The sequence below is a fragment of the Schistocerca cancellata genome, chromosome 6 (genome assembly GCF_023864275.1).
Source record: "Schistocerca cancellata isolate TAMUIC-IGC-003103 chromosome 6, iqSchCanc2.1, whole genome shotgun sequence".
Taxonomy (NCBI): domain Eukaryota; kingdom Metazoa; phylum Arthropoda; class Insecta; order Orthoptera; family Acrididae; genus Schistocerca; species Schistocerca cancellata.
Window position 1 is genome coordinate 161,880,928 of NC_064631.1, and position 13,600 is coordinate 161,894,527.

The window sequence follows — 13,600 nt, forward strand, 5'->3', positions numbered from 1 at the left end:
CTTTTTAATGCTTATGCCAATGTTTATTTCTTCAAGAGGTATCTCATTGACCTAATGAGACAGAGTGGGCATCGTCACAGAAATCCGAAGAGCGGAAAAAGACGTTATGTGTTGCGAATCGAACCAGGGACGTTCCCCGTCTGCAGCTAGTGACGATAACTCTAAGCTTATCTCATAAGAGATTTTCTTGCTCGCATTGCCTTGTAATGTCGGTAATGCCGATATATTAAATAGCGGTGTGAGACTGTACAGCCTCGTACTGCTCCGTATTTTATTTAAAAAAATGGTTCAAATGGCTCTGAGCACAATTGGACTTAACATCTATGGTCATCAGTCCCCTAGAACTTAGAACTACTTAAACCTAACTAACCTAAGGACATCACACAACACCCAGTCATCACGAGGCGGAGAAAATCCCTGACCCCGCCGGGAATCGAACCCGGGAAGTATTTTATTCGAAGGAAGTCATAATTTATAGTATATGCACTAATTAATCATAATTAGAAGGTCACCAGTGGTATGCCACATACAAAATAAGTACGAAGTGCACTGTTTCACACTCTATACTGACAATACCAGATTAGTGGGAACCCCGAATTGGTGCCAACTAAATTCGTAAATTTTACAAGGGTTTAGTAACGTAGGATTAACGGTTGTTGGACTTTTCCGTGTATCTGTAGTGTTGATGTTAATTTCACGAGTTGCAACGAAGTCGCAGGAAAAATTCAAAATGATTAAGGAACGGTTATTTTTTATTTATTCCGTAAGAACCACACAAATTTGCAGCAGCTTATTAATTTCGGTCTATGATGGCCATACCTTTGTACAGTTCTGGAGACGTACACCAAGATGCGCGAGGAATTTACATTTCACGACAAAGCGTTTGCAGTTCAACTTCGCCGTGAATTTGAATTCCTCGCGCATTTTGGCGAAACATATGAACCTCTATAGCCGTACAGAGTTATGCTAGGAAAATACTCGTCGTATGCCTGAAGATGGTCATCATACATCAAAATTAATCACCCGATGTGAAATTTTGTGTACCATAATTAGCATAAATAGAAAATAATGTTTATCTGTTTCCCCGACGACTCGCGGCAGTGAGTGGACATCGTGGCAGACATCTCAACAATCCGGGGATGGTCGATGGGAGTCTAACCAGGGACTTGGCTGTGACTGATGTGGAGAAATAAGGAGAAAATACGTCTCGATAAAATGTGACCCGTTGGAAGCGGGCCCCCGAACTGGCGTCTCGGACAGACGGACTACTGGAGTGCGATGCGACGTAGATAGTACTCGCGCGGACGGCAGGGTCCTGGCGTCGATGATTTGCACGGCAGGCGACGCAACCCGGAAACGAGCAGCGCGATTAATTTTGCGCATGCGCGTCGCGCTGGAAAACAGTTAGCGGGCCGGCCAATGGTGCGCGCCGGGCCGCCCCTTCTGGCCGGCGGCCAGCCAATGGGCGGGTCGTGAGGGCGGCGGCGGCGTAGCGCGGGCGGCGCTGGCGTCAGTTGGGCCGCGAGCGCGGCCGCGGACACACCACGTCGCCGGAGTCAGCATGAGCGCCGTGGTCGCACGCCCTGCCGTCATCGATTACCGGTACGCGCCGGCAAGCTGCCTTGCCACTCAGCGTGCTCCGCCGCCGCCTCCGCCTCCTGTGCCGTGAAAAGAGCATTACGAGCAGTGAACGCGGCAGTTCGGGCTGCGGGAGTAATTTGCGCCGTGAATGGCCGTGTTGTGAATGACAGACCGCGCTCGTAAAAGCTCTCGGCCGGTATTGTTGTGCAAATGAGGTCGTCATGCGGGTTGTGGGAATGTCCCAGTGAGCCGACGTCGTCCACTGGCTAACGTATCTGTTTGTGCCCGTGCGTGTGAATGAGCCGCGCAAACGCGGCGGAAAATCGAATGGCGCGTAGTACGAGTGTCCGAAGTTGCGATGCGTCAGCACGAACTCCGCGTCAGTGACTCAAACGTTCTTTTCCGGTCAATGCCAAACTGTACTGAGCTGTCGAGTGCGAGCGACTGCGTGTTTATTTCTGTGCACCGATGACGCTACACTTGTCACGTTGCACTGATGATGACCATTAATAGTTGTACAAGCACGAAAAACGATTTCTCGCTGAAGATATTACTTGGTTCTCAAGTGATTAGCTTATCTTAGAAACGTTGTTTATAAGATTCTGCGCTGAATTTTCGGAGATGCGCCTCCTGTCTCGAGAACGTTACGTAAAACTGTTACGTAAGTGCGCGTGGGCATAAGGTAGGCTGTGTGGTGTGAAGGCGCTCACTCGTTTAAAGTGGCTCCCATACGGCGGGGTTTGACACGCAACAGTCCGAATTAAATCATTTCGAAACAGATCAGTCGCAACTCAGAACCTCATATATACTTCCCATCTTACCAAAGTACCAGTAGATATGGCCCCATGCTACGAAGAAAATCCTGTTTCGTATCTCTTGCGCCAGTTTTAGAAGAGATGGTCAGCTACAATAGGTGGCGTTGTTATTTTAGTAATGTACACTGTCGGGTGAAGAGAAGCGACTTTCATCGTGTGGAGAAATAGTCTACCGCAGGCCGAGATGCTGCGGTGTAGCACAGCTAACTTTACGAAGTCACAGGTCTTCGTCAGTTTAATTACGCTTCCTGTCATCTTAACATATGTTTGGTACAGAGGTTATGTTATTGTCGTTTCGCGAAACGTTATGTTGCTATGGAAACAACTTATGTCTGATGTGCCCCAATAGCACCACCTTATCGGCCTTTTCAATGTTTTCGTTGTGTGTTCATGAGGACAAACAGCTCTTCTTGCAAATGGAGTAGATGTGTGCATTATTATAAGCTGCAGTGTTGTGCAATCTTACCATTTTTTTATGTCTGTTGTTTTGGTTCGGTTTTGTGTATGTTTCTTTTAGTGCCTGCTACACTATTAATCTGAAATTCTCCCGCTAGTGAAGAAAACGTTGATACATATTTTTTCGCAGTTGTTGAAATAAATATTGGATATTGTGATCGTTTTGGCTTAAATAAAAAGGCTGAAAAAGTTGTTCCTCGGCATAAAATCGAACACGTTATCAGCTAAGTGGGGACAACTGCTAGTGAATATGATTTTACCAGATGGACACCGCAATCGGCTGAGTATGCCGTAGTTTGTCCCAAACGCATTTCAGCCCCGTACGGTCAGGATTTGCTGTGTGTTTTTAATCAACGATGAACGCGTGCGTAATCGGAAATATGCTAACTCCGAATATGGGAAGCGCCTGTGTAAAAAACAGTTTGACTATTACGGAGCTAATCCTCTGTAGCTACTGAATAATATTCTCTTTCTTCTGTTTCGAATAACATTCATAAAAGGACCTTTGGGAGCGATTTGGGTGAAGTTTTGCGCCGGTAAACTGATTGCAAGGCTATTTCAAATGGCTCTGAGCACTATGGGACTTAACATCTATGGTCATCAGTCCCCTAGAACTTAGAACTACTTAAACCTAACTAACCTAAGGACAGCACACAACACCCAGCCATCACGAGGCAGAGAAAATCCCGGACCCCGCCGGGAATCGAACCCGGGAACCCGGGCGTGGGAAGCGAGAACGCTACCGCACGACCACGAGATGCGGGCTAACAGGGCTATTTCGAGTAACTTGCTGTTCTAGTTCTTCTTTCATCCAGTTGTCAACGGTGGTTTTTTTTTTTTAATTTTCTTTTTACTTCAGTCCTACTTCTAGTGAATTTGCAAATGTTTGTGTAAATTTTATGCTACTGTTACCGAAAACTGCGGCGTATTTTATTTCCGTGTATTAAGTTAATGTGTACTATGTACTAAAAATCGTATCACGTTAATTGCAGTTTTTTGTTGTTTTCATACAACACGCACATTAGCCTTGAACAGTTAACAGCAAAAGCTTTCCTGGAATTTACATTTACCTAAGCCAGTCCGAATTTCTGAACCATTTGTAATAGATAAAATCAGCAAAAGCTTTGCTGGAATTTGCACTTACCTAAGCCTGTCCGAATTACTGACATTGGGCTATGAATAATAATGAACAAAATATTTAAATAATATTATTTTTGTCATTAACAAATTGCTGGAACTGAAACAGTTATTTTGTAACTTTAGCAATGAATGTAATGACAACAAAATATCTTTTAGCGAATATTTGTTATATACAGATTTGTAGCTTAAAACTCAGTTTGACTGGTCAAATGTTTTAAAAAATACGTAAATATGAACCTTACGCATTTTTATCTTTGACGCTTGTAGTTAGTATATATAGTTTCCGCTGTTGTGCTGCAAAGGAAAGCAGAAATTGTCACAATGCCTGCCCTAAACGCACAAAATTAAGATGACTGCTCCAAAGTGGACATAAAACCCATTTTTATTTAACGAATATCAATTTATTTAGTTTCTTATTTTCCTAGCGTATTTGATGAGTTAAGACTGATTTTCTAGATCATATTTATATTTCATCAACGACAAATATTTTGTAGGGATACAGACAATTAACTAAGGTCACACACAGGCTTCGTTTCGTTGTTGGCGCGACAACTGTACTGATCAAATGATTTCAACTTAACGTGTAGTTGTTCTGTCGTATAAGTAATGGGCACTTATAATAGATCTGTTTCTCGCGCCACACAGAGTCCATTTTACTGATTGATGTAGATACGTTTCCTAATATATTTTAGCTCTGTGTCCTCTTGTCTTCAGCTGATCCAAGCTTCGGCATAAATTCGCTCTCTGGTCATTAGATCTTCGATTTTCACTCTCGCTTACCACCTGAAAGGATACTAGTGTTTTAGTTTTCATTTCCTCCACCTACTCTAATTTTACGCATTATGTTACAGGTGCGAAGACTTCCTTGCACCGTAATGTACTTAACAGTTGAACTGTTTCATGATTCCAAGTCGTATCGTGGTTAGAAGAAAAATAATAATAATCTTCTACAACGTACAGTTTACTTTTTGTGATTATGCTCTGTGGAAAGCGAGAAAAATAAGATTCTCAAACCGTCATGCCTATGTCATGGACCTCGTGTTGCTTCTGTATAATTTGACTCATGAGATCCTTACAAAATTAACATAACCAGTGCTAAATTTGTCGGATATTAATAAACATAATATTTTTTAAAAGTTAGACTCATGTCCCATCTTTTGTAAGTCATGAAAATAAGCCAGTACATTGCAAATATTTTATAAAATATTCATAAGATAACATGGACAAAGTTATTTCATAATGTGAGCAGAAACAATCTGCGCTACCTGTTAGTAGATTATTTGAACTTTGCTGCATCACAGTCAAAAACATCTGAATACTATTGAGGCAAGATATATGTTGTTACTGAGCACAATGGCTAATTTCTAATCATTTTATTCTCAACAATATTTGTTGTTTATTTTATTTGCAGTTGATGTTGAAGCCCTTTACGGCTTCATCTTCAGTTACTTAGGCATTGTTACCGAACTGGTTTATACGCGCAAGTGCACGTTGTTACTGTGTCACAGCAACCTCTAATGCGGCAAATATATTTATGTGAGTCTTGTATTTACCACGTTAGAGAAAGCTGAGCTACCAACCATATATTCTTGCCTGTGCATACCATTTCGATACCTTTGCCTAAGTGTCTGCGGAAGCCGTATAAGGCTTAGAAATCAATAGCGAATAAAGTACCAACAAATACAGCTGAGGGGGAAGAATGTGTTGAAATAAACTTTGTACTCGATAACAAAAAAAAAAAATCTGGCGATGTTTAAGGCAAAAGAGTAAAATCGTCAAAGTGCCATTTAATCTATTGGAGTCGGTAGTTGGCGCCTTCTTGGAGAGGCTATGCTAGTTTACAATCCTGACGGTTATTTCGCTTTGGTATCACGATTTCGATCTTAAGACTTCTTGATTTTTGCTGTCATATGTTCTTCAACTTTATTGCGTTGTTTGATTTGTTTCCGTTGTATTTTTTCCTTTTAGAGTTCTCCTATAAGAGGGACAAAATATCTAAAAACAAAAAGGTATTTACGGTTCACAGATAAAAAGTCCACACTACGTATAAATAAAAAGTTAAATAGATAAACGTGTCTTAATGACAATTATTTCAACAGTGAAAAAGTCAGAATTATTTTATGAGAGAAATAATTTTCGTATTTATTTGCACTTATCACAGGAAACAAGACACAAATCATTAAGCATTCTAGGTATTGTTCCATGTGTTTGCAAGCATATATTTTCTCTAGAAAATAAAGGTATAAATTCTGAAATGTTTCGGCGACATTTTTCCTCTCAGGAGCGTAAAGAATTTATCACAAGACCTTTGACAAGCATCTCCTGTATGAATTCTACGTCGGTCATTGATAAGCTCTATGACCTTGCTTGTTGCTACATTTTGTTAGTATGGTTCAAATGGCTCTGCGCACTATGGTACTTAACTTCTGAGGTCATCAGTCCCCTAGAACTTAGAACTACTTAAACCTACCTAACCTAAGGACATCACACACATCCATGCCCGAGGCAGGATTCGAACCTACGACCGTAGCGGTAGCGCGTTTCCAGACTGTAGTGCCTAGAACCGCTCGCCCACACCGGCCGGCTTTATTAGTATATTTCTATATTTTTCGTGAAAGGGCTTTTTTTCATAACCTGACTTCACCGTTTAGATTCCAAACTGCACAGGAGACACGTCTCACAACAGACGCAATTTTGGCACTGACATGTAAATGAAAGCGACCAAACGTCACAAGCGAAACTCAGTACAGGAATAAAACCAGTGGGTCGCTGCAGTAGATTCAGTTGTCTCGAGTGGTCAACCGAGACAAGAAAATCTATCGTGAAAAAGAGGTTTAAGATAACGGAATCGCGCCGCGTTGTGTTATCGGGGTTAGCATTACGGAATAGTTGGCGCTGTTCACCTGATTTAGCCCTAAGGGCCGTAACTTGCCTAATTACAATCCTACTTTTTCCTATTAAAGTTGTTTCTTTGCTTTCGGTTCGTACGGCCGGTCGGCGTATCAGAAAATATGGAGTGTTTAGAGCCTCTGGTGATATCTCGGACCTTTGGAGAGGGACCGTTCGGCATAGAATAATGCCCTGGACCACGACCTAATACCCATACAACAAAAATCAACAAGAATCTCAATAATGGCCGTGAAAACATCGTCCGAACGGGCCTCGAAAGCTGAACGAAAGCGACCGACCGCCGTGTCACCCTTAGCCGATACGGACGAGCATGTGGTCCGCACCCAGCTCTGCCGGCCGTTGTCAGCTTTCTTGACTGGAGCCGCTACTTCTCAGTCAGGTAACTCCTCCACTGGCCTCACAAAGGTTGAATGTACCCAGCATGCCAGCAGCGCTCTTGAGACCCGGGAGGTGACCAATCCAAGTATTAGCCAACAGCGCTTAACTCCGGTGATCTGATTGGGAACCGATGTTATCACTGCAGCAGGACCGTTGGTAATGGCCGCAAAAGCATGCACTTTATCCTTCAGGTGAATGCTTGGATAGTTTCCCGTGAATATCTCCGGCCAGCTGAGCTAGTACTACCTGTAAGGGCTTCGTTTCGACAGGAGGCAGAGCGCTATAACGTACGCTCTTTCCTCTCAGCAATGACAGGCGAACTGGTCGTGTCCCGGACGGCTGTTTGGGCAGGTAGCCCGTGACTCAGCTGGCGCGGGGGCGTAGCGTCCCTTGGCGTCCCGTCCATTCATTTGCGAGCCGCGGCCGCAACAGTAAACACCGTGCGGCGAGCCGGTTCCGCGCTCTAGGCTGCCGGCGCGCAGGCCGCGTAGTAAATATTCATTCATAAGACGGGGAGGTTCTCTAGCAAACCTGTTGATCCGGCACCACCCACCCACCCGACCCGTCCCGTGTTTCCGGTTCCAGGCCGACCCGCGGCGACCCCGCCCCCTCCCCTGGAATTCGGTCACCGGTGCATCTCGCTCCAGCCTCGACCTTCCACCTGCTGGACCATGTCGGAATGTGACGGCCGAGTACTTGTTTGGACCTTGATGGGCTTCTAGCACTCGATGTAAGATCTGATAACCCGAGAAGCAACTGGCATATATTTTTGTATATTTCTTTTCCGTTCTCTATCCCGAATGGTATACCAATCCGTTCCAGGTTTGACCCACTGTAGCGGTTATCGCTGAAACGATCGGTTTCCGATTATATCGGTTTTTTTCGTAACAGTTTAACCTGACTGTTAGAGCCGCTCAAAATAACTGGTTCCTGAAATATCTGATTTTCGGGTTTTCATTCATATTATTTCCTGTAAAATCGAAAAGGTCCCGAGTTCGAGTCTCGCTCCGACACACAGTTTTAATCTGCCAGGAAGTTTCATACCAGCGCACACTCCGCTGCAGAGTGAAAATCTCATTCTAAAATCGAACAAAGATCGACAAATTTTGCCTCTCTCGGTTTCAGATTATATAGAATCAAAATATTAAATTAAATAAGCAAATGAAACAAAAATTAATCCGTCCACCGTTGGCTGCTTTTTTGATACGTGGTTGGGATACTACAAAAAATCATCAGTGTTCTCCTATGTATTCTAATTTTTCGATCTCTGCTCAAAAATCACGTTGTAATCATTGGTCATACCACTATGTGGGTGTTACAAATAGTCAGTGCTTAAGGGGGAAAACTGAGGTTGAAGAATGTTTTTCTTGGTAATTTGTCAGTTTTCAAGGGCTACAGACAGATAAGGCATATCATGTAGAGATAGGCGGCAGATCAGCTATTTTCTATTTTTGTTTTATACTGTGAATGAAATGTTAAGTTTTTAATTTATTAGACTACTGTTACCATAATTTCCTTCCTCTTTCATTATTTCACAGAAATAGCAGGCAGCTCTTCAGTCTTTTAAAGCAAACGAAGCATTGTAATTCATTGGTTTGTGACTTCTTAAAAATATTTCCAGACTAGAGTTGGTGCCATTCTACAATACAACGGATGTCCGGCGACGACGGCGAAAAACTAGCGTATAGACCAGGTGGGGGAAAGGAGTCTTGCACACTAGACACGGCAACAGGGATATTATTTTCTCAGCAACGCCGTAGCAATTCTCAAGCCATGTATTTGTTGCTCGTTTCTGTCGGCATTTCTATGAAATAGCACTGATTGCTTTACCCTTTTTCTATTATAATAAAGCAATATTTCAAACCAACGCAAATTTTGCGAATAAAATTAAATCTTTTTAAAAAAATTATTAAAAACGAAAAAACTAGCATTCCTGCTATGGCTAATTAATGTTTCGTTTTTTTTATCCGGTTAGCAGTAAAAATAATAACACACCAGTTATAAACGAGGCCAAACAAATACCGAAAAATAACGGTTATTCAGAACTATAATACCGGTATCGGAATAACCAGTTTTTGCCATCCCTATCACTGTAGTACACAGCTCCTTTTTTAATTTTTTTATATACATTACCATTAAGTTGACTCTATTCAGCCACTTACATACGTAATAGACATGGAAGAAATACCTTAAATAGGGACATAACAGGTAAATAGATACTTTCGGAAGATTTCCAGCTTTCATAAACTTCAGAAATCGTATCATGTAAGACGGTGATCCGCGCTGTTAAGCTTATTATTTAATAAGCGACCGGTTTCGTCAAAGACGTTATCCAAAACCTGTGTTACAAACGATCTGAATGAAAAGAATGCAGGTGAAAATTGTGTTTTACAATTGTAGCACTTAGTTTCTTTTTATTTTAAGTTTTCTACGATGTTGAAACTTACTTTTTGCAGCTGATTTCTTTGTATTCGTGGCGTATCTTTTTCTCGTGATAACGTGCGAGTTCCTTCATCTCATTCATGTCAAAATAACTCTTAAAGTTCCTGAATGAAGCAAATCACTGGAAAATACGTTTACAGTTCGTACTTCAATACCCCCTCTTTCTGCGTAATTAAGCACCTTTTTAGAAATTAGTTTTTGAGAATAGAATCTTTTTTAATGGAATGTAATGCTGAGCCACAATCTTCTGCCATTTTGCTGTGCGTTTATCTTTCATTTGTTTTACGTTCTTTTCTTCTTTTTTTGTGAACAAAATTTCCACACAAGAACTGTGAAGCATAGTAAAATATGAAGTGAAGTGCGAGCTGTAAGTTTCTCTGTATATTATCACAACATATATTTGTCTGCTATACGGGATCCTTCGGCAAAACAGACTGTGACAGAACAGTTAAGCAATAAGTTCTGAGTGAATATTTTGAAGATCATTTCACATGATTTCCTTGCTCATGTAGTGCGAATACGATAGATTAAAATATCTGTATCTGATATACTGAGTAAGGTGGACTCTCATTTGCAACGATATAAACCATCGAATACATTCATTTCAAACTATTGTCACCACTAATCACTTAGCATCGTATATCGTATTTTGTGAATTAACCACGAGGAACTTTCCTTGTAATTCATTCTGAGTCTTCCGTTTATTTATTTCTGGAAAATATTAGATTTCATTTCCTTCCTCTTGTAGTGACAGGGCCTTAACGATAGGACTAAATCTACTGCATTCTCCTGCGATATACTAACTCTGCCACTGGAATGGATAATACATAGTAAACATAGTCGAATTGTTTACATTTTTGAAGGAAGCATCAGTAGAGAGGCGTAATTCTTATGCCAGTTGTGCCCCTAAAACTCTTACAATTTTAATCAGAAAGACGTGAATGTAGATGTCGAGTAGTTTGCACTTTACAACTGAAGGCTGAACATCGCCGCTCCAGTGCGGTTGTGGCTTCGCTCAAAACATTATCTTCAGCAAATGTTCGTGGCTGCAACCGTGTGCCACATGCGGGCAGACAGAAAATTAGACATAAGTGCTGCACTTAAGCCCTGATTTCGGACTCGCTTTCGTGCAGCATAGCAGCTAAGAGACGCTATTTTCAGCCATTTCGCTCAAGTATGTTATCTCTAGTGCTGCTTGTTCCTTATACAATGCGGGCCCTTTTTTTCCTTTTTTTCTTTAACATAGGCCTATATGTGGTGCAATAGTCTGTATTATCCTGCGAGTGTTTGCACTTGCTTCACAATTACTTGCAGTTTAACTGATAACAAGCGTCTTGTAATTCGGCATTACTGTCGTCCGAAGAGCTTGACACGCTGAAAGATAAGAAACCGTACGCTCCGATACAAATACGCTTCGCAAACGTTCCGTTGAGTGTCTTAGGTCACATTCACGTTGGAAAGGAAGTTCTCGGCTTTACAGTTGATTACTCTCATGGAAAGCCTTGCCGGACCAGTCTTTATATTAATCCACCCACTGCTTTTTGTCTGTTTCTTGGCAAAACTACCGTCTAACGAGAGCTTACATGTTCAACAACATCTATCATTATTTAGCGACAAGGTTTGCATGACAGACGTCCAGCTGTTCTATATCGGTATGTTAATAACCGTGCATGCAGCGACACGCACGCAAAGTGTACTTTCTCTGCAGATACTCGCCTCGACTTGCTTCACCTCCTGTGTGGACAAATCAGCGCGAACACGCAACATTTGGCGTGTTTTCGCTCCGAGGCGTCGCTCTGGCAGTCTCGTACTTCGACGTACATTGTTTAAATCTTGACTTTACTGCTTCTGCCGAGCAAAGCAAAAAAACCTTACTGACAGCAAAATAATATACTAAGTCGAAGTAACAGAAATTTTAAATGCTTTGTTTCCTCCTAGTCGTTTCCATACTTCCGTTATTAGCTCACTGTGGAAGATCTTCACATCGGCAGTAATTTGAAACCAAACTGTAGTCACGTCAGCTAAATTGGCCTAAGGATTAAAACACACATTGTGGCTCAAAGCTAGTTTCGAAATTACAAAACTAGAAACCCGCCTCGATTGCAAAAAAACACCTAGTGTTAACCTTCTTCAGAACAATAAAACCCACAAGTGCCAAAGAAGACCTTTGTCAATGATTAAAAGAACGCGATAGCTATACATTTATAAACGAAAAAAAGGGGGGGGGGACACAAACAGTACATATGTACAAAGTCTAAACCGTTGCTGAACTTAATGGTGTAACCTCCACAATGACCCATGGCCCATCGAACATAGGCCGATGTGAGGTGGAGGTTACACCATTAAGTTAAGCAACGGTTTAGACTTTGTACATATGTACTGTTTGTGTTTCCCCCTTTTCTTCGTTTATAAATGTAGGAGTATAGCTATCGTGTTCTTTTAATCATTGACAAAGGTCTTCTAAGGCACTTGTGGGTTTTATTGTTCTGAAGAAGGTGTAGTTATCTACGCCGAAACCTAGGTTAATATAATACTAGGTTGTTTTTTTTTACAATCGAGGCGGGTTTCTAGTTTTGTAATATATTAACCAACGATTGCTGACGCGCTACGATGTTGAAGGTTCTAGTTTCGAAAGTTTCTACTTAGAATTTTTGGGCAATATTTAGAAATTGTTGGCCCTTGGATGGGGACTTGATAGCTTCCGCCACACACTGTTGCCCATTCCAGTACTATTTGGATCATTATTTCTCTGTTTACGTTAATATCGTTCAGTATTTCCTGTTTATAGAGCCGGAAATTATTTGGAGTCCTGTACATTGTGACTGGCTGTTTTGTTTCGAATCTATACCCCGGTCACATTCTTTACATATCTCACTGGAAATATTTCGTATTGAGTTTCCACAATCTTCGTCTCTCTATCTATCCATCTATCTTTCATTCAAATATCACACGCATAATTTTGTTTCCCTGAGTTAGTCCGGTCTCATTGTTCTTGAAACTTCGGCCAGAGTACGGTCTGCAGACCAAAATTTTCTTAAGAGCAATTCTTTTGTTTTATTTACCTAAACCTGAAAAATTTTCTGTTACACCAACTTCACTGTCTACAACAGGCCGACGCTCTGCTGTTTACACTTTTTAACTATTTTGTTTTTGTGGCCAGGCTTTTCAGAAATGCTGAGTTCCTGGCGGTGAAGTAGCAGCGCCTGGCAGCCTAGACATTCATGGTAGCCAGTAACACCTTCAAAAATGCCGCGCCGTAGTCCTTGTGAACATACAATGTTATATCCAATCGGTAGTTGCTCAGATTCAATATTACCGTCTTCGGCAGGGGAATGCCGATTCTGTTCTGCCATACTACTGCGCCGAGCCGTCTTCTGAAAGTTCGCCTACGCTTTCGATAATGTCGCCCAATCGGAAAACCTTTTTTCTTTCAACGCAAGTTCTTCTTTGCATTTATACAGTATGCTATTACTGGTATTAGTAGCCGCACATGTAGATCTCAGTAACAAATTCACTGCGATAATTCATTTTGCATCACAGTGAGGTTCAGAAATTGCATACCCGTTCAGAATCTTTATTTTCGAGTAGCACAAAAGTCCTTATAGTTTCTTTCTCATGTATGACACTGACTTGCTTTTCCAGCTATACTTTCCACGGTAGTATTAATTAAACAGAAACGTCGCAATGGTAACCGATAATACATAGTATGAAGCGTATGTGTCAAATGAAAGAAAATGTTGTACACATACGATTGGAATATTGCGTAATTTTTGAAAGACAATGATCGTATATAACTAAATATTTCTGGCTTCTCTAAAGCAGTGGCTGCTTTCTTGGGGCAATGCACTACGCACATAGCAACATACGTCCATCACTTG

The 13,600-nt window shown here is 41.5% G+C and overlaps 1 protein-coding gene across 8 annotated transcripts in view; it reads left to right on the plus strand.

Annotated features, from left to right (window-relative positions):
* The window catches only part of LOC126191207 (protein grainyhead-like), a 324,436-nt gene that overhangs the window by 11,593 nt on the left and 299,243 nt on the right, over positions 1–13,600 (plus strand). For 6 of the 8 annotated variants that reach the window (XM_049932008.1, XM_049932007.1, XM_049932001.1 and 3 more), the window contains exon 1: positions 1,525–1,602. The exons of the other annotated variants lie outside the window; for them this stretch is intronic. In XM_049932008.1, the coding sequence (XP_049787965.1) occupies positions 1,562–1,602 (41 nt within the window). In that variant the 5' untranslated portion in view covers positions 1,525–1,561. Of the gene's footprint in view, positions 1–1,524; positions 1,603–13,600 lie in introns of those variants that run through there. 8 annotated transcript variants of the gene reach the window in all.